Genomic DNA, 21,787 nt, shown 5'->3' with positions numbered 1-21,787 from the left:
CACAGGTCACACACATAAACACATAAACAAAACAATGACTCAGCTGCAGATTGTGACACTGTGGTGGGAAAGTTTGTGTGGGCTGATAGGAGGCTGACAACATTATGGTTTAATTTAAACTTCAGCCAAACAAATTCTCAGTAACGCAGTCACGATGAGAAAAAGACCTAGAATGATTATTATCCTTATTCATCGAGCCAATATCAATATTTGATTCATAATAAGGCATGTTTGGTTATATTTCCTCTACTTTACTGTAGTGCTCGTAATTATGAGCACTACAGCGTCTCTGTCTGGGTTATATTATCTAGACCCTGATTGGCAAATATGATGTCCAATATGTGCAAATATTTTTTGTATTTTTTAAAGTTATATACTAACAAAAGTGTATTTTTATATATATTCAGCCGATATTGGCCTATCATAGATATATCAGTATCGGCGTATATTTTTTAAAATTATACAGGGAGCATTTGCTTTTTGCTTCCTAATAACGGTATCAGCATCGGCTCCAAAAGTACAGTATCAGTCAGGCCCGAATATTAATGTCTGGACTATATTATTTAAACATCTAAAGTGCAGTATAACAATAATACTAATCTAATATGTTTATTTTAAAGGTGTTGGATTATGTCTCTGGTCAGGGAGAAAGGTTAAAGTAGTAATTCACGGATCATTTCACCAAGCTGTAGCACTCATGGACGTTACGATCGTTGTGTTGTATGAGGACAATATTTAGGATTTATCAATACAATAATAGAAGTCCCACATGATATATCATCTCATATTACAATATGAACATTAGTTTCAGGTCTCTAGGCTTTAACTACCAGGAACTCAGACTCCCAAAAACATTGCTGCCAGGGGTTGCAGGTTCACTTTGGGTGGATAAGGCACTCCCTCCTGCACCAGGCATGTTTTAGTCATGTTTTGTGGGGTTTGACTAACTTGGACAGACACCACAGGGCAATGGGTTCAAATCTCCTCACTGGCTTTTGGAGCACTTTAGTCAGGCTCAACACCCAATTCAAAATGGGTCTACTGTTGTGCTCCCTCAGTGATGGCTGTTACCCCAGTTGGAAAAACAAACGAGCCAATCGAGCTTCACAGGCTGGAATTTAAAAAAAAAACCTTCCTGTGCCAGAGCCAGGAGGAAAAGCGATGGAGGAAAAATGGCCACAAATAAAGTGACAAGTTATGGAAGAGACTAACAGAGTCATCCGGTGAGAAAGTCAATTCAAAGGATATGACAACTGCTCTAAAATGAACCTCATTAACAGGTTTGTAGCTGCTACAGAGAAGGAGAGTCCTCTATGTGGAAGATGCTGCTATGGAGAACGACAAGATGTGAGCTACTATGCTCATTGCCACCACAACCCTGACGGCTGGCTAAATGAAGTGCCAGCAGTACCAAAAAGATCAAGAGAGTGAAATAATGTATTCAAAGATTGTCCACACTGTTAACTCTTATATACTGTTCAGGGTCAAATTTGACCCATTTTTCACATTTGTGAGGTGTAAAAACATCCTATACACATTTCTTTTAGCTGGACTTTTCCTAATGTGAGTCACAGTATACAAAAATGGAAATAAAATGCATCTTTTATAAAGTTTTTGTGCCGCTTATACACATTTTTATAGATGCAAATATACAAGTTTGATCTATGTGTATTAAAAAAACTTTTAAAAACAGCATGTTGTATTCATCATATTATACAAAATGTTCCCCTACATCATAAAATAGTGATTGTAAATCCATCAACTTTTTTCTATAAGATTATTCAAACATTTATTAGTGACTGATGGGGGAGTTTATGAATATGAATTGGTGTAGATACTAATTATGAGTCAGTATATAAACAGTATGTAAGGGTTAAAGTTTAAGGATATGACCGAGACAAAAAATGTAAGGAGCTGGAAAGAGAAAATATCTTTGCAGCACTGAATACATAAAAAAAAAAAGGAAAAGGTACAACCCATAACACATATTGAGTAGTTCTGTAATCTGTGATCCTGGATAAATTAAGTGTCAACGGTACAAAAGAGTTTAAGAGAGTAGTGCAACAACTCTCACTCAAAATCCTATATTCAAAGATCACCCACCCAGTTAAAGTTTAAGGATATGACTTTGACAAAAATGTCAGGAGCTGGTAAGTTAATTCAGAGAGAGAAAACAACCTGCAGCACTGAATACATACCAAAAAAAAAAAAGGTAAAAAAGGTACAACGTATAACACATATTGAGCAGTCCTGCGATCTGTGACCCTGATCAGGATGCAGCTAAGCACTTTAGGACAAAAGAGGAAGCTTCCTCACAACACAGGATGTGGGGAGTGGGGAAACACTAGCCTATACACAAGCTTGCTATTGAATACTGAAGCACAACTAACACAGCATAGTTGTGTGTTGGGCCAGCAAGGGCAGGTTGACAAGATCAAACATATGCTCAGTCTCTATTAATATGTTTGTGGTTAACAAGAGGTTTGGCCGAGTAGTATCACATTACACAACAATGTGGTTACAACAGGAAAAAAAAAATATATATATATATACATGTGAAACCAAGATTTCATTTTCTGTCTAAGGAAATAACAATAAGCTTCAAGTTACAAACAGGAAAATAGAAGATGTGAAATAAAACAAGAGGATGTGTGATTCAGATGGAGGGAGAGGAATTTGTGAAGCATACCTCAAGAGAGCAAGCCCTCCTATTTTAATGATGGGACAGTTCCACCCTTCATGTTTCAATCCATCTTCACCATGTCACTGAAATATGTGAGAGGAGAAAAACTTAAACACATAACATTGCACTCAGTCTGCATCTGTAGCAGCTAGCACTTAAGACTGACTCACAGTGACTAGCAGCAGGCTAACTTGAGCTAAATGACAGCTCAGAGATGATGGCTATTTAAAAAAAAAAATACTAATGCTATATAACACCGGTATTACTAATATAAATAACAACCACTTCTGCTCAATCTTAGCATAAACACATTGCAATTTGGGGGTGTTTAATGTCACAGTAGCTACCTTTCTTGTTAGATTAGCTTGCAGCTAATTCTGAGCCTGTCATCCCCCTTTAGTGGAAAACATATATTCCCATTTATCTGCTTAAAATATGGATAACATGGCATAATATCTGACCTTTTCAGCAGTTGTCAACACAGGAAAATGTTATATTTTTTAAAGGCTCTCCCTGGATAATGCTAGTGAGCTAGACTTCCAGCTCCAGGGAGGCGTCCCCTGCAGCTCCCTGTGGCCGGCTGGTGGCTCCCTTCGCCGGGCAGAGCAGGCTGGTATCCGCCGCCTGTCAGTGTCTGTGCCAGCTGTTACTCCACATCGGTGATAGACCCCTCTTGTTCTGCCGCGGGTTGTAAGTAGTTCTCCTGCTTTAAAAAAAATTAAAAACAGACCTGCATGTCCAGTCAGCAGGAGGTTCAAATTGAGGATGTTATGAGCCAGCTGAGCTACTAGTCGGCTGGACAAGTTATCTCTGCTGCTGCTGCTGCTGCTGCTGCGACAATGTAGCCACGCTGTCTGTCTGGCTGGGGCCCTCCCTCCTTCTCCTTCCTACACACACACACACACACACACACACACACACACACACACACACACACACACACACACACACACACACATACATACACACACAGAGAGAGAGAGAGAGAGAGAGAGAGAGAGAGAGAGAGAGAGAGAGAGAGAGAGATAATGGGCTGGGAGTGTGTGTGTGTGTGTGTGTGTGTGTGTGTGTGTGTGTGTGTGTGTGTGTGTGTGTGTGTGTGTGTGTGTGTGTGTGTGTGTTTTATTGGTGTGATATATTAATGCCAGAACTAAATAATGCACCAAACCATAGGCTATTTATTTATATTCAAAGGGGACCATATGTAGGCATAATTAACTATGACCACAGTATAGTCCACAAATAATTAGTCTAGCAATATTTTAAAAAATAAATAAATAAAAATCTTTCAGTGCTTATTAGGCCCAGGGGCAGTGCCATTTTTTATTTTATTTTTTTTACATACATTTTACTGCATTGTATGACTACTGTAAACATTGGGACTTCAGGTGCTCCATACAACAGTGTTTAACAGAGCTTTTCTCAAGAAATATACCATAAGCTTTTGAATGTGATATGTGTGGTTGGGTTATTGCCAAATGTAATCAATTTGAAATAGTGAAAATATTATTTTAAATCATTAAGAGAGGCTGTGTATCAAGGATAATGTACCCAAAGTCCCTTTTTTCACAGATTAGTGTCTTGAACTGCGCATTTTTAAAAAATGTGTCTGTTTCTTAATATCATATCATATTCAATGTGATATGAAACTGGGGGGGGGAATGACTACTGTAAACATAAGTAGAAGTAGTAGTCATTTATTTTTGTCCTTATCAACAATTTTCCAAAAACAATACACATAGAAAGAAATAAAGCTTTTGAGAAAACATTAGGGGCTGCAGCCCCAAAAGCCACCCCCTAGCTCTTCCCCTGCTTATGGGCGTGACACCTACTTGTTTTTGCAAAGAAGCCCACAGTGTGATGTGATGTGTGAAGAAAAAAAAAGATAAGAAAGGCCAATTGTGAGGCAAATTGTCACATTATCCACTGAAAAGTCATGGTAATAGATCAGGAAACAGATAAAGATGTATTTATGTGGGCCAGACGATCCAGATATACTGCATGAGCCTCATAATAGCCCTGTCATTAAAATGTCACTTGTCATTTTTACTCAGATTTCAGCCTCTGTCATTATAAAATACAGAACAGTTTTTTCATTGCATGCGCTTAGTTCTCGAATACAATTAAAACCTAATGCGGTGAGACTTCTTACCATAGCCAATATTTACAGAAATAGAGGGGAGTCTTATTCAAACTCAAACTGAAAAGAGAACTTCAATGTAACTATATATCTATCTATATATCCATCTATCCATCTATCTACAACACTCGTCTCCTGTTTCTCTTGGCAAAAATTCTAACGAAGTCATCGATTTCTGAGGTATTTGATATTGATTTCTCATGGGCCAAGATCATCAATCATCATCTTTCATGTAACATGGTGTGATGAAGGGCAGTTAGGATTTGTTACATGATGTGTGAGACACACCAATTACCAGAACTATTACATACAATTTATGCAACACAGGAAAAAGCTTCCTTATAACTCTGCATGTGTTTACACACAGCAGACAGGTATGTCACATTTTGGCATTTCCTGACCAACATTGGTTTTGCAACAATTTCATTTCTCACATTGTCTGCTGCAGTGCCAGCAAGCACATGCAGAGGGCGCTACAAGGTGGACTCTAGAAACGCACTAGATTTGTGTACAAGACTGGATAAAGTTTGCATCTTTCTTTCCATTTCTGTAATAGCCTCATCAAGGATGTTGAGCAGGAATCTTTTCAGAGTCTGACAGGAGGTGATGATGGGGTCACACATAGCTGAGAGCAAAACACTTTTAGTTTATATTTATTGATTCATTGATTTAATTTCCCCGCTCAGTGGGGAAAGTATGAGAGATCTTTTGTCCAGCAGTTCAATTTCTGAAATAAAAATATTTAAATATTCATAAATATTGAATTTTTACTGACTGAGTGACAGATGCCTTTTTAAGGATTGGCAATTATACTTTTATTGTGGAAAAAAAAATATCAGACACACATTATTGTTCAAAGCAGAGTTTACTTGTGTGGAGCCAATAAAAAAAGAACTTAAATGCCACACCAAAGATGTACAATATATACATTGCAATACATTAGACTTCATTAAAGAATATAAATGAATTGTGAAAATATGTATTGGCGCTATAGGTAAGACGTATACAGTATGTGCAAAAATCATGAATGCAGTCATTATAGTATATTAACTTGTTAAAAGTCACAAATGAAGAGCTTTAGTGTAGCTTACTATATGGACTATAGGATATACAGACATGTGACAAATTAAAGGAACAACCAACATATAGTGTCTTAGTAAGGTGTTGGGCCACCACATGCCACCAGAACAGCTTCAATGCACCTTAACATTAATGCAACAAGCCTCTGAACTCTACTGGAGGGATGAACAGCATTCTTCCAAAAGATATTCCCTCATTTGGTGTTTTGATGATGGTCGTGGAGAGCACTGTCTAACATGCCAGTTCAAAATTTCACATAAGTGTTCAATTGGGTTGAGATCGGTTGACTGTGAAGGTCATAGCTCATGATTCACATCGCTTTCATATTCATCAAACCATTCATTGACCCCTCGTGGCCTTTGGATGGGGGCATTGTCATCCTGGAAGAGACCACTCCCATTGGGATAGAAATGTTTCATCATATAGATAAAGGTGATCAATTAGAACAACTTTGTACTGATTTGTAGTGCCTCTTTCTCTCTAAGGGGACAAGTGGACCCTAACTATAACAGCAAAATGCCCTAAACAGCATAACACAGGCACGGGATCCCCTCACTGTAGGGTTCAATGAGAGTTGCTTTTCTGTTTTTCCTCATATATCACACTAATGCACAAGCATTGCAATAATCAAATGTGTGATGTGGACCACAATTTCCAACTCTATATATTGATGTCTCTCCAAAAGATCTAAATGCAGATGTCATTTTAGTCACTGTTCCTATACTGAAACATTGTGACTGAGGTTCCTGCCATCCATGAACCAACGATGAACCCTCTTTCAAAGTCACTTAGATCTTTTCCTCTTGACATCTGCAGAATCAACTGTGCCTGCTCAGCATTTCTTGTACATGATGCCACAGAGCAAGATTGGATGTCAACTGCTTTATTGCACCATATAATTAACCCATGTGGAAGTGTTTGCAATCATTGTTCCTCCACTCGTCACTCGTCTATAGATGTAATAAATACTAGGCCTAATAAAATATATGCAAATATGTATAGCAGTGTTATATTTACAATATGTACAGATTGCACACTATATTATTATTATGAGAAGAAGAAGAAGAAGAAGAAGAAGAAGAAGAAGAAGAAGAAGAAGAAGAAGAAGAAGAATGCCCTTTATACTACCACCACTACTACTATTACTACCACTACTAGACTACTAGTACTAGCCTACTACTGCTACTACTACCATTACTAATTCTACCACTAATACCACTACAACCACTACTACATTATTTATTTATTTATTTATTTTAGTTGTTATTAGTAGTATTGGTCTTATAATAAATAACATAGCAGTTTATTAATGTAAGCCTCCATGTCTAATCCTAATCCTAAAGCCTTTTATGTCATTTGCCAATATATTTATCAGCATTTGCATCACACGGCCAGACCGGCTGTTTTCCCAGTAGATTTATCATAAATAGCCAACACGGGTGATCGGAGTGAGGTGTAACATATTTATACAATGTGTCATGATTGCCACCCATGCAAATCAGCAGCGGTGGCATCGGAAATGGACTGTACCAACGAGGAGGGGCAGGGACGCCGGAAAACCTCAGCAGCGTTTATCTCTTTAAATAAAAATAAAAATCCTGCGCTGATAACAATTTTATTGATTTTAAATATAAAAAAGGAAGGACATATGTTTAAAAATTGGGGGTGAGCGTGTTTAGTTGCTGTTTGCCACTCTCCACATTTCGCTGTCCTCTGGAGATCACCCCTCCTGTGCGCACCGCGGTGTCTGAGCGTGTGGTTGGGACTGTCATCCTGCCCGGCCGCCCGGTTTATTGGAGAGAAGAAGTTGGCAAAGGGATGTGACTGCAATGATGGCGCTACAGCTGAAGCACGGGGATGCAGCGTACTACCAGAGTGCAGAGTACTGCAGAAATTACACTTCGCCGCCTGTCAGCTATGGTGACAGCAGCCATTATCTCCCCCGTTTGCCAGGTAAGGAGAGGCTTTCCATACAGGTTCTCCCCCCTGAGTGACTGTCTGCAGGTTTTTATTGTGCGCTAATGTGCAGGGATGGAGCAAATCTAACCAGAGACATCTGCACTAAGTACAGAGGAAATTGGATGTTGAAGCCGGTTGCCCCGTGCTGCTGTCATCATCATCATCATCATCCACATCATCCACATCATCATCCTCATCATCATAATGTCATGTAAAGGGGTGCACCAGCCACCATTCTGTGCAGCTTAGAAAGCATTTGGATGCTGCGATGCCAAAAGCTGAGGTTGTCGATTTAACTCTAATGGTATCTTATACTGTGGAGGAGCTCTGTATGTTCCTGGGAGACTCCTGGGTTGAGCTGATGTCTGACTGTAATTTGAAGCAGTGTGCAGTCTCAATGCAATGTTCCCTTTCATCTCTCGAGTATGGCAGTCAATCAAGTGGTCTGTTCATTCCGCTTTTCCTTTGCTTTGGTTTGCTTTGCTCCTCTGGTCAATATGCACAGCTGATGGTGACATGGAGCAATTCTGCTTCAAGTGTTTCTAATTCGTTGCATCTGCACAGTTGCTGCCAGGGGTTTTTAAGGACTTGAGGCCAGTATGTGTTGTTGTGCAAGGTGATCCATATTTACAGCATGACCCTGATCCAGTCACCTCATGATATCCCTCAGATTTCAGCCTCTGTCATGATAAAATAGTGTACACTGAATGAAGTCTTAGTTTGAAAATGAATGAAAGTTATTCTAAAGAACTGTAAATACATGTATAGTGCTGAAAAAGTTGCTGATTAATCAGTTTGTGAGTCAATAGAACATCTATCGATTCATCATTTAACTCATTTAGGAAGTAGAAAATACCAAACATTTGTTGAATTAAGCTCTAACTCATGAGGATCTGTGTGCCTCTCTCTGCTTTTTTTATTATGAACTGAATACTTCATAATTTACTTACTTTTTGGAAGCTTAAAACAACAATTTAAGACACAGTTTTGGACAGGATCAGCTTTTGTCTATTAGTATTTATGAATTGTATTCTTTAAAAATCAAAAAAACAATCAACAATAGGGGAAAAAACTGTGCTTTCCCTGTGAGGCATCTATTTGCTCAGACTGATGAACATGAGTTGGGACCTGCTAATTGTTACCTATAAATGGAAGAGTGGATAGTTACCAATCTATCGAGAAATAGCAGTCTAATGCATGGGTGCCAGGTGAAAAATGCTCAGAGTCCTTGAAGTGGAATACTGCATACTTTATGTTAATAAATCAAGTTAATCCCATGATAAAAGATAACTCCATTAATAAGATCAGCAGCAGAGGAGCACCGTTTGAACCTTTGGTGACATTGAGATATAAATGAGGATCAGAGATTTAATTGTGACAGTGCAGTACGTGAAGCGCAAAGTACACCATAACGTATTTCTGCGCTCATCCAATGGCCACTGAAGCTGATGGAATAAGTGCAGAAGGCACGTGCTTCTCATCGCTCCATAATTGATGTGACACAACACAGTATAGCAAGAGAAGCTCTGGAGAAAATGAACACTTGGCCTATTTAGAGATTCTCAGTGGACGCAATGAGATTATCAGGCTGCAGGACAGGACGGGGCGTTTTAGTGTGTGTGTGTGTGTGTGTGTGTGTGTGTGTGTGTGTGTGTGTGTAGGTGTGTGTGGGTGTGTGTGTGTGTGTCTCACAGCAAACCAAGAACACTTGAGTCAAGCTAAAAAATCTGACAAGGGATGAAGTAACTTCTGACGTAGTTTCTAGTTGAGAAAATGTGCTGCAGGCTTTCCTTTTGATTTTTAGAGACTTGTTAGAAAAGTATTCTTAGATTTTATGTTGGGCATGTCTGTGTTGTAAATCTACCGATCACCAGCCTCCTCCTGTTTCAGAGCAACATTACATGAGCTTGATTTTGACTTGCAAAGTCGATTGCGTCTTTTTTTCAAAACATTGAATGCAAAACAACAAAGGTTTTTTGACTCTGCGGCAACGTGTGCGTACATGTGCTTCATCACTGTAGGCAGGACTTTGTGGGCATGGATCTGGGTATCTGAGGAAGAGGACAAAACTGACCTTGGCCTATCTACATTCAGTGCATGCTTCAGTAGATTCAAACTAGAGCAGAGTAACATCCAAAATGAAGTCAAATAATTGTGGATTTTTTTGACATCCCTGTAGAACTGCAATGATTAGCTGATTAATTGACTGTTTTGAAAATTCTCTATGTCTTCTTAAATTTGAAATACTATATTACAATTGTTTGGATTGTGGACTATAAACCAAACAATGAATCAGTTAATGGAGAAAATAGTGAACCATTAATCAATAATGAAAGTAATTGTTAGTAGCAGCCCTACATCTCTGTCTTAGTAATGTCAAACAAACAGATTTTGTCTTTTATTATATGTGCAGTGGTATAATCAAAGCTACAGTGTTTGCTCAGCTGCGATGTTCTTGTGTGAGGATCCAGTTTTTTATCACATCATAGAGAGGAATATTTACCGATAGTTTCCCTCACCACATTGTGTGCATAGAACTATTTATAACTAAATGCAATACACTAAGCATTAGATATAAATGGATTTGTAGCAGCTTCTTGGACTTCTACTAGATATTAAAGACATGTTTTGCTCAGATCGTTGGCAATTATGGGCTCTCACTGGAAGATTTTCACACCTGCTAGAAAAAGTGACAAAAGAGCATCATAATTAAGCTTAATTTTTCTTCAGACCAAATCCGATGAAGAGGCATTGTTCATAATGCATGCCTTTATGATAAAAGGGTATCATAATAAGAGCAGATTGGTACACACATAATAACACACATAATACATAATAAAAAGAAAAGGAAAAAAAAACGTACTTACAGTCATCACTGCTATTTAAACACTTAAACATAATCATGACTAAGTCAGTATAGGCAGCGTAGTGTTAGTCAATAAAGTGCAGCAATTATTGCTCATTTGCTCTGGTATCTGTGTAATCCTTCCACAGAAGGATGAATTATTTCAAGTGAAAATACCAGCAGCTACAGCAATATGATTGTTAGAAACACTTTGGGGCACTTCGGAGAGGAAACACTACAAAGCTCCTGATGAGCAGGTTGGTACCTTGCATGACGGCCTCTGCCATCAGTGGATGGATGTGTGTGTGTGTGAATGGGTGAATGTTGGCTTGTATTGCAAAGTGCTTTGAGTGGTCGTTAAGACTAGAAAGGCGCTATATAAATACAGTCCATTTACCATTTACCATTTACCGTGATTATGTCAGGAAAACATTTGAACGCAACAATTTTCAGCTTACCTTACTGATACCTAGTCATGTTTATTGTGTGCTGGTGCAGGGGACACTACACTGGCACATTGTGTCCTCTGAACTGCTTAATGGACCATGTGAGGCTGAAAGGGTCAGTTGTTCTTTCTGCATGTAAGTGATTTTATAGAAAGGTTTCTGAACCGCTATGCAGACTGTCTCAGGGGTCCGAACGTTCCCATGAGGCTGTGGCTCATGAGATTGATGATACATGTGTAATGTGAGTGAATCTGCTTCTGAATGATCTCAATGTTGTTTGTTTAAGCGTTAAGGAGGTGTCTAACCTTGACAGGTCAGGCTGGTCTGATTCAACATCAGCAAAACATGAGCTTCTGAAAAAGAAGTTACACATTTTGCTCATTTTAACCTTTTTAGGTGTACAAAATGTCATTTTATTTGAATGATTCTTGTTCATTGAAGCATTAAACCCATATTTTTTAATAATTTTGTCTTCTTTTGGTCCCATAAGCCAGTGTAATTGTGGCATTTCTGCGGTCCTTTTCCCAGAGATCACATGTCATTCAAAGTGTGTCTTGAACTGTGTCGAAATGTTCTGTTGATGTAGCTTAAGATTCTCTTAGAGCTGCTTTTCTTAGCCTGTCTACTTAATGCTAATCCAGTCTCTCTGTTTATTACAATTAAATCGATGCCGCTTCCTGCTAAGGAAGTCACAGAATATTCTCTGAGAAACAGCTCCAAAAAACAGCAAATGTAAAAGCTTCCATGAGCGGGATATTCAATGCAGATGAGTAGTACGAAGCTGCATATAGACAAAACAATCTGCCACAGTCTCATCTTGCAGTTGAGAGAACTATAGTAAGGTCAGTGCCTCACCCAGCATACCTTTCTCGTGAGGTCAGCCAGGCCAGGTGACAGACAGGCAGACTGGACAGACATACTGACATCGAGCAGCAATCGGAAACACAAACACCCCAATGTGTTATTTTGGGTCCATGAATCACAGTCATTGGGCGTCCGATTGAATTCCAGATGAAAGCTTCCAGCACAGTGAGTTTTGACACAGCTGTTGACCTATTACTGACCCAACAATGTGTGCTCTTAAACACACACACATTCTCTCTCTCTCACACACATAAACACACACATACAGTGACACACACTGTTTGTCATTGAAATAGAGCATTAACACAGAACAAACAAACACAAATGCTAATCAGTGCAGTGCCATTCCTCTTATCTTTGTGTTATTCTTACACGCACGCTCATGCCTACCATGCACACACACACACACACACACACACACACACACACACACACACACACACACACACACATGCACACACACTGTATCAGCCTATTCAAGCAGTCACACTTCAGGCTCTGATCTCTTCTGATCAGAAAAGCTTGAGGATTTATTGTCACTGTTTCTGTTTGTGTGTGTGCGTGTGCATGTGTGTGTAATGTCCCGTATGCATGACTGCAGGCGCTGCAGGCTCAGCTTAATCTTTCTGATGCCCACTGGAGTGTGAAGCTCCTCTGTCTGAGAATGTGTTTCCATTCGCCCATCTCTTTACACATCTCCAGCCGCAGGGCTCCGAGAAGTACATGCCTTCTCTTAATGTTACTTTATATTGGTCATTGGAGTTGCTTCTGAATGTCAAAATCTGTTTATAGACATGAAATCCGCAATATAAATTTGACGCATTCATCAAGTCTAATCCAGTTTAAATCACATATATATCTTTGCAAAGGATGTTATATTTTGGTTTACTTTTATGTTTCTTGTTTGTTTCTTTGTTGGCATCTGAAAAAATGTACATATACTTTATATTGATTTAAATTAGATTTGGAGATATGATGGCCTAATTTTCAGTGCAATTTATAAAGAACTTTTTTATATAAACCTTTCAACTGTGCAGGCGTAAACTAAAGATTAATCTTCCTAGATGTCTTGTTTCAGTCAGAATAGCTGTTTAAAAACTGATTTCCTGCCATTTTTATATTTTGTTCCTCTCCTACACGTTCCATTCAATTTTCACCAAATTTGGTACATAACCTATTTAAACAGGTCTGGAAAATGTTTTTTCTGACACACTTAAGAACTTCCAGAAATCATCTGTGTACTGAGCCCTTATATTCCTAAGATATCTGTGGTGATTGTATATCATTGTGTGTACTTTGATGCAGGCCCAGATCCAGATGCACAGTAAAACAAATCTGAGTTGGTTCTATTTTTGTATGAACTTCATGACTGCTTTCTAGTTTCCTTAAATAGAATACAACTAATGCTCATACCAGTGTTTCAAGCTTTTATGGCCATCTAGCCTTAAAATATAAATATTGTCATGCTATTCAAAGAAAATATGGAAACAGCAATTTAATTGAATGTTTACTGACTTCACTGCCATCAAGATGTTACATTTTCTTGAAGAAAAGTGTTCAGAAGTAATGTTGACTGTATATATATTGCATACCCTCCTCTCTCTCCAGGCCCTGAGACCATGTTAAAGCCTCCTCTCAGTCTCTTCAGCCATCCACAGCAGCCCTTCCATCATATGGACTGTCTGCACCAGCTAGGACCTCCACCAATGGCGCCTACACAGCCTCTCGGCCCACCACCAATGGTCCCTGCTCAAGCAATTGGACCCCCAACTATGGCTCCCACCCAGACCCTTGGGCCCCCTCCAATCACTGCTACTCACACCTTAAGGCCTCCTCCTATTCCCCCTACACACAATTTAGGCCCTCCTCCAATGGCTCCCCTGCAGCCACTGGGGCCTCCACCAATGGCACACACCTTGGGGCCACCACCGATAGACCTCACACAAGCAATGGTGCCTTCAGCCATGGACCTCACACAACCATTGGGGCCTCCACCTCTAAATCCTGCACATGCACTGATGCCCCCACCTGTAGTGGCGCCCGGAGCTGGCAGATACCCGCTCCCTCCCAGCCCCCTATCCTGCCCTCTCACTCCAGTCCCAGACCACTCACAGCTACCCCCAAGGCCCCTAGGACCAGTCCTCATCCCAGCCCCAGTGTCCGGTCTCATACCTGGTCCTCTCCTGGGTCAGGCAGCCCCAGCCAGTGAGCAGCCACAGGACGAGGGCTCTCCGCTGGGCATGGAGGAGCAGGAGGACTCTCTGGGGCTGGAAGAACTGTGTAAACCGCTGTACTGTAAACTCTGCAACGTTACCCTCAACTCTGCTCAGCAGGCACAGGCTCACTACCAGGTTAGTTGAATCAAGCATACACACACATGCATGTAAAACATTAAGACACATGCATACACACACACAAATATTCCTATCCCTCCCTATAGGGGAAGAACCACAGTAAAAAGCTGAGAAATTTCTACGCTGGTAGTCAACAGCCGCCTGCCATCAGGATCCCAGAGGTCCTCGAGGCGGATGGCCAGACGGCCCTCGGCTCAGGGTCCACCGACAGTGACACTGGGAAGCAGGTCAGGCACAAACTCAACATTTCAGCACCAAACAACCGAGAAATAAAGTGCTAGTTGAGGAGGTGGGAGTACTGCAGAAGTGGACAATCTGCTGATAGAGGTTATATTCCTCTGAGGAGGTGGTAGAGAAGTGCACATTCATTCTTTTGAACAATTTCTGTCCCTGCTCACTCATTCTAGCTGCACTTTTATACTAAAAGAATACTGCTTAAAAAAGAAAAATCCATTTACTTACTTACAGTTTCTTTTGTCAGTGTCCTTTTTCCAGTGCCATCTATGAAAGTCCAGAATAAATATTAAAAAAGGACAAGATGTTAATACTAGATTTTCAATTTTGCTATATTGTTGAAGCACTATTACTATTTTAGAGTTAATTTAGAGTTATGCACAATGTAACCTCCCTTTTTTCAAGTTACCTTACCCAAAAGTAAAATGATTTGAACATGAACTACAGTGCTGTGCTCAAGTATCACATGGTTTAGATGAGATTTATTTCATGAATCATTAACATTTATCAGTGAATATTTTCTAGTTTAGTTGTGCAAGGAATTCCTTTCTTTCTCCCACAAGACCTAAACATTTCTTTTTTGCCATTCTCAGTGTTTACTCCCTGACTCATCTCACCACAAACACTGTACTGCTTTGTCCTGTGTCCGCAGGCGCTGTATAAGGGGGCTACACGGGTCATTTTGGCCACAGAGAACGACTATTGTAAGCTGTGTGATGCCTCCTTCAGCTCGCCGGCAGTTGCACAGGCCCACTACCAGGGCAAGAACCATGCCAAGAAACTACGGCTCGCTGAGGCTCAGCAGAACACCAACAACATGTAGGGCTTCTGTGGTTTAACTGCGCACCATGCTGTACAGGTCCAGGACCCCATGACATCACTGTCGGGTGTTGTTACAGGTGCAATAAAGCACACTTCTAACCACACCCAGTAATGATGGTGGATGTGGAAGTAAAACAGACTTAAAACATTTAAGAGGGCAGTTTAGTGTTAAAAATCCACTTGTGGAGACAGAAGTTAAATATTTGGTGTGTTTTGCCTACATTTTAGACCAAACTGATGTGATTTTGATGTGTTGTTTCAGGGAAGGCAGTAGTGAAGCAACCCCAAGAAGAAACAGGAAAGATGGCAGTGAGTACAGACTGGTGAAAAATCGTCGTAGCCAACAGCTACCTGCCTCCATGCCAGGTAAAACATTAAAAAGTGATTCAATTAAAAGGCAATGCTGATATCATTTTCATTACAAAAATAATCTGTTTTAGCTGCAATAAAATAATAAAAAGATATAGCCAGCAGATATAGCAGACCACATATGTGGGACACTTCTAAAAATCATGACCACAACAAATATGAAATATTAGGCCATATACAAAAATGTAAAGCTTCAATTGTGACACACTCCAGTGCTTCTTTTGCACTAGCATCTGCATCAGTCCACTGTGAAACTGAAAGTGCAGGATGGCGTGCAACTGGGCACACATCTAGGATGTTTCATACTGTGTGATATAATCTATAATGCCCTATATATGCTGGGAAGTCTACTTGGCTGTCCAGAATGCAATTCTCAACTCCGATAGCTGACTGAGCTACCCTGGGGGCAAATAGAGAAAAAAAAGGGAGAAATAAAAAATCATATGCAGTTATTCCATCTACTGATGTCAGAATTCATCAGCGCAAATACATTGATGCAGCTGGCTGAAAAGATGCAGTCAACACACTAGATGAAACATTTTATTCCTAAAAATAGACTGTGACATATGGATAATTAGTATAATAACATTTTTACTTGCAATTTTAATGGTTCATTGAAGCATACTCTACCAGTAGACACATTAGTATGAACAGCTTTCGAGCGTGTTTCTTCGCTGTAGCAATGGTGCTGTATTGTATTAGAATTTTGCACGCAAAATACAGAAATTTGATTTAGTTTCTAACTCTAAATACTCACTCGTCAACCCAGTTATTGGAAAGACTCACAAGACATCAGCAACTGTATTTCTATAAATTCAATTTTACCCATGTTTCATCAGACCGAATACTAAGCAGGATGTGCCAACCTTTTGTTTGAAAGCTACTTTTTTGCTTCACAATGTTTCCTGTGTGTGTTGGTGTGACCGCCTGCACTCGGCTTTGTGTGTTTGTGAAAACAGATACAGAGTAGAGTAACATCAGACTTTCTACTGACGTCAAAGAACCATCTCTTCCTTGCCGTCTTTTACTCCACAGACAGAAACACTAGCCCCTCAGCTTAAGATAAAACATAAATCATCCAGTAAAGCCAGTTCCCTTCCTCTCCCACTCTCCCTCACTTACAATATGTCTATCTCTCTCTCTCTCTCTCTCTCTCTCTCTCTCTCTCTCTCTCTCTCTCTCTCTCTCTCTCTCTCTCTCTCTCTCTCTCTCTCTCTCTCTCTCTCTCTCTCTCTCTCTCTCTCTCTCTCTCTCTCTCTCTCACGCACACACACACCACAACGTTCTGCTGATTTAATCAGTTTTCTTGATGGACAAACCCCAAAATAGCTGCACTCTCTTCTGCGGTTGCCTTCTCACTGTCTTTTTATCTCTCTCCTTATGTTCGTCTCGTTTTTCTGCTGTGTTAACACACACTCACACTAACAAGCGATACTCTCATTTTTTCCACTGATCCACTTAATTGTAATCCCAGATGACTTAGTGGTTTTGTGTATCTTTACCACACCTGTCAGTTATACATCAAGGCATTCTGCTCCTCTATATTTGAATCTGTTTTCTTATGTGATTTTGGGTACGACAGAAATTTCATGTGTAAAGAATGATTGGTGGTTCAATATATTCTAATAATCAATCAATGTATCTAGGTTATTTATCAAAGAAAAATATCAAACATTTGCTGGCTTTATATGTTTGTAATCAGAATATTTTTGGATAAATAACTGATAATAAAAAACAGTTTGTTACAGTTAATTTTTTATTTAGCATTTATAAGCAATTTATAAACAATTAATACAAGGTTTATATTACACTACAATGTAGTTTTAAATAGTTTTAAGTGTTAACTAATGCATTTGCCAACAACTATAACTCTTCCTGTGGGCACCCATAAATGTAATGACTGACAATATAGTAAAACATAGTTGTGATGTTACAAAATATGCCTTCACAGGAAAAGTTTTAATTGTTAACAAATACTGTACCTTATTAAACATTTAAAAATGTGATCTTACATCTTCTTATAACTATATTATAGTATCCATCCAGCTGTCATGATTGATAAGTCTGGTATAAATCAGCCTCTTTATCGCCTCTCCTAACTTCTTTTCTCATGTCCTTCTATTTCTCCCCAAAGGGCCATATTACAACCCCAGACCAAGGCAGCGCATCCCCAGGGACTTAGCTATGTGCGTGACCCCCAGCGGACAGTTCTACTGCTCCATGTGCAACTGCGGGGCCGAACAGGAAACAGACTTCAGGCAACATCTGGAGAGCAAGCAGCACAAAGCTAAAGTATCCGAGTTAAGATACCGCAACGAGATGGAGAACCTGGGCTACAGCTAAGAGACACCAGAAGGGAGGAAGGGGGGTGGAAGAGGGGAGATGAAGACTAGCAGACTAAGAAGTGGGACAGAAAAGGGCAGAGAGACAGCACAAGACCAAAGTGCAGGGAAGCAAATACTTTTTTAGAGGCATTTTTAGTGAGGAGATTAGTCAGATGGCCTCAAGATCTTGTTGCAATCCATTTGATATATGAATCAAACATTTAAATCCTCATATTTGACTTATTGCTCCATCGTATGAAGCTTTTTTGATGGATTTATTTGATCTGGGTATTACCCATTTCCTGAAATTCAGTCAGTGGAAGCAAAGCAGGATGTAACGTGTGCAGTGAATGATGGATATTAGCATACAACTTTACATTTTTCCAAAATCCTAAGCAGATTATAAAAGCAAAATAAAAACTCTAAGTCTGTTTTTAAATGTATTAAATAGCATTTTTGATCCATCACCTTTTATTACACTGTTTCTGAGCAACTATCCTGTAAATACAAATGAACTGCTAGAAGATCTTAAGCTTTTTCAGACTAAAGAGAGAGAGCACTAGACGGGTGTACAGAGAGCGAACAGGAAAAGAGAGGAGACACAATAACACAAAAGTAGAAGATCATGCAGAGGGTTTGAGCACTGAGAGGGAACAGAGACATAGAGCCAAATACTTTTAGGTCAGTACAAGTCTCATTCTAAGCAAAATAATCATCACTGAGTACAAAGTTTTAGCTTAAGACTTTTCAAATCTTGTCTGTGAAACAGCCATACGTGTATTTTTACAGGCCCTGCATTAGGGACTTCAGGGCCACTTATAAAGCCACGCAGGACACAAAAGAGTGAATTCAACATCTTTATAATTTGATACAGATAATAAAATCCGAAGCACTATTTGCTGATCTGAAGACAAAGCACAACCACCATCATCTGGTAGAAACAGTGTTACATGAATCTGTTGTATCAGGCTAAAGGCTACACCCCTGGCTAGCCTTGTTTGTGCCTTTAGTGGGAATTACGCTAAAGAGTAAGCTTTGGCTAGCCATTTTGGCAATGTAGTGGAAACCAATCTAATCTTGGGATTTTCTATATTCTGTGTCATCTCTCTCCCTGTAGTAAATCCACACAAATGTTATGTAAATATCCTCAAATTACATTTTAGATGTAAATATAGAGTAATATACACAAATACTATTGATTATTTGGTTAATGTTAGCCTATCGTATAATGTAAATATTCATAATCTATTTAATGATTATCAGGAATCTTGTACAAAGTGTGCACTGACTGAATGTCTACCTATCAGCACTGTATGTTTGTGTGTGGATTTTACTGTTAAAGCCCTCCATACCTCTGTGGGTGGTTTGTTTGTTCATTGTTAGAGTAACAGTGTGTAGTTAAAAGCTGCTAGTCTCATCATTTTGACTGTTTAGAAGGACCACATGCCAGGAGTGGTTGTCTCTGAAATAAACTTCCTTTTGAGGCAGACTGAATCTCTGCCCTGACAACCAGCCAAGCAGGCATTGTGAGGCAAAAATGTGCAAACACGTCGGAAATTCATTGTGATGCGTGCAAGCAGGAAGCATTTAACTCCAAACTTCTAATTAGATTGCAAATTGCAAATGAAAGTGCGCAGAGTTTGTGGAGGTTTCTGGTTGTAAGACATATCATTCAATTCTCCCACTCAATCTAGAATCCCAATGGAGGACGTAACCAGGTTTTACTGCAGTGTGAAACAGCTGCAGTAGGAGTGACTTTTTTTTTTCTTTTCTTTTTTTACCCCGTATGACCCAGGTCCAGCTGTTTTTCAGTGTTTAGCCCATCTTGAAAAGATCAGTTATGTAATTGGCATCAAATTAGATTTTGTGTTTATGTGATTTTCTGTTCCTGTGCCCGGGTGTCTTGGCGCTGAGCTGAACACAGTGCAGTCACAAGGCATTTGGAGTTCTACAGTTATACTTTAAAATGACTAAAAGAGTGTACTGTGCCTTTAATGTTCGCTGTGATCAATGCTGCATGACAGAAGACATTGAGAGGGTAAAAAAAAAATCAACCTATTTATTGTGTGAAACTCAAATTCTTTGGTCCTTTTTCCACATCAAAATATTTTATGTAGCAGTAAAAATGGTTTTGCAGATACATTCAGAGATGCTGACATTTTTCACCTTTTCAGTTCACAAGAATTTAGTTGAGGATTTACTTTTCTGAGCATGCAGACTTTGGTCTTCATACTATCTCAATACACTCATTTGCACTTATTTGTTATAGTATGAATGATTCCTTTTTTTCGTGTGTTTTCGCTTATTTTCCGCTGTGTGTCCAGTTCTATTCCACTTTAAATTTGCTTTCCCAGCTTTGCCTGCATTAAATCGGTTCACACACAGATGTGCACACACACTCAAATATAATTCAATCAGTCAAAGGCCAGATCAGGTCACATAATTACATGTGTTGTAAAGTGAAATGAAAGCAATATCCTGGCCTTCTCTCTGGTTTGGCATATTTAGCTGTGGGGAGAGGCAGCTGTTCACATCTTACACTTGTCTCTAGAGCACAAACACACACCTGATCGCACACATGAGGACACTCAGGAGAATAGCACTGTGAAGACAAGGTACTGTGGTGGAGAGAGAGAGAGAGAGAGAGAGAACGCAGGTTCAGTGTGCTGTACAGTTTAATCAAAACGGGCAAAGCTGATGAAAGCAGAGATGTGGGTGCAACACAGCTAGTTTATGAATTCTTTACTTTAGATGGCATTACTATCTGTTATTAGCATTTCTCCCCCTCCTCCTCAAAATAACATGCTTTGTCTTACATAGGTAACATAACCTTTTGTTATGTTTACAGGCTCCTGGATTCAAAACTAGAATTACACTCCGATACAGCTACTGCATAGACATTTTCATCAAATGAAATAATACACAGTAAAGGAATGAAGAACATGAGTAGATTCGCGGGAACTAACAGACTCCTATCATGCATCATCTAAAAAGTCTTGAACCTGCTTTTTTTCACTGTGCAGTCATATTCGGACCCTCTTAACCAGTGGTTCCCAATCTGTTTGGCTTCTAATCCATTAAAATGAGGCGACATCTCATTGCCATGTTTAGTTTGATGTTGCCTGATGGACTGAACTCAATAGGAACCTTATAGGTTAATTAGAGGCCAAGAAAAGGTGAAAAGTATCCTTGATTTCAAAAGGAAAAAGCAAAACATTTAGAGAAAGGCTGCCAAAAAATAAACATGACTTTGTGTAAGTGAAACGTTTTTTTCTTAGTCCTGAAATAATCTTGTCCCAGGTTGGAAAGCATTGTTCTAATCCAGATATCACAACCATAACAGCAGATTGTGGTTGTAGACTGGTTTTGTTTCTTGTCACCATATGAGTCAGAACACCGCAGGAGGCCATAAGATGACTTACACAACATTCAATTTACATGGATTTTTAAACATGTACTGAAAGGTTGAACCAAAGACTCTTTCCTGCTTTGAATGAGCTTGAAAGTGAACACTACAAGAAATATATATAATATGAAAAAGGACTTTCTATCTAATTGTTTCTATTCACAGTTTTTCTTATTCGGGAAGCTGATGTGTAATAAATAGATTGATATCTACAACCCTATAAACAAGATATCTTGATTAATTTGACTTGATTCAAGAAAA

The 21,787-nt window shown here is 39.4% G+C and overlaps 2 protein-coding genes across 2 annotated transcripts in view; one reads left to right on the top strand and one right to left on the bottom strand.

Annotated features, from left to right (window-relative positions):
• The window catches only part of LOC133985197 (phosphatidylinositol 4,5-bisphosphate 3-kinase catalytic subunit alpha isoform-like), a 28,280-nt gene extending 24,751 nt beyond the window's left edge, over window positions 1-3,529 (bottom strand). The window contains exons 1-2 of the mRNA XM_062424795.1: window positions 3,145-3,529; window positions 2,690-2,766 (exon numbers count right to left, since the gene is read on the bottom strand). The gene's annotated coding sequence lies outside the window, so the exon portion shown is untranslated. The remainder of the gene's footprint in view (window positions 1-2,689; window positions 2,767-3,144) is intronic.
• A 4,203-nt stretch (window positions 3,530-7,732) lies between these two features.
• zmat3 (zinc finger, matrin-type 3) lies at window positions 7,733-18,139 on the top strand. The gene is made up of 6 exons (XM_062424854.1): window positions 7,733-7,856; window positions 13,626-14,368; window positions 14,458-14,598; window positions 15,258-15,424; window positions 15,690-15,793; window positions 17,931-18,139. Exons 1-6 carry the CDS (start codon window positions 7,733-7,735, stop codon window positions 18,137-18,139), a joined length of 1,488 nt encoding a protein of 495 aa, XP_062280838.1.
• The last annotated feature ends 3,648 nt before the right edge of the window (window positions 18,140-21,787 follow it).

This window comes from Scomber scombrus, chromosome 8, assembly GCF_963691925.1.
Source record: "Scomber scombrus chromosome 8, fScoSco1.1, whole genome shotgun sequence".
NCBI lineage: Eukaryota > Metazoa > Chordata > Actinopteri > Scombriformes > Scombridae > Scomber > Scomber scombrus.
Note: the sequence above shows the minus strand (reverse complement) of the source record. Positions and strands in the feature narration are given on the sequence as shown.

What these genes read in the sequence shown, in the direction of transcription:
- zmat3 (XM_062424854.1), top strand. Translation starts at nt 7,733, where the DNA reads ATGATGGCGCTACAGCTGAAGCACGGGGATGCAGCGTACTACCAGAGT. An exon ending in TTATCTCCCCCGTTTGCCAG is followed by an intron (nt 7,857 to 13,625) that starts GTAAGGAGAGGC and finishes CTCTCTCTCCAG; the next exon opens with GCCCTGAGACCATGTTAAAG. An exon ending in AGGCACAGGCTCACTACCAG is followed by an intron (nt 14,369 to 14,457) that starts GTTAGTTGAATC and finishes CCCTCCCTATAG; the next exon opens with GGGAAGAACCACAGTAAAAA.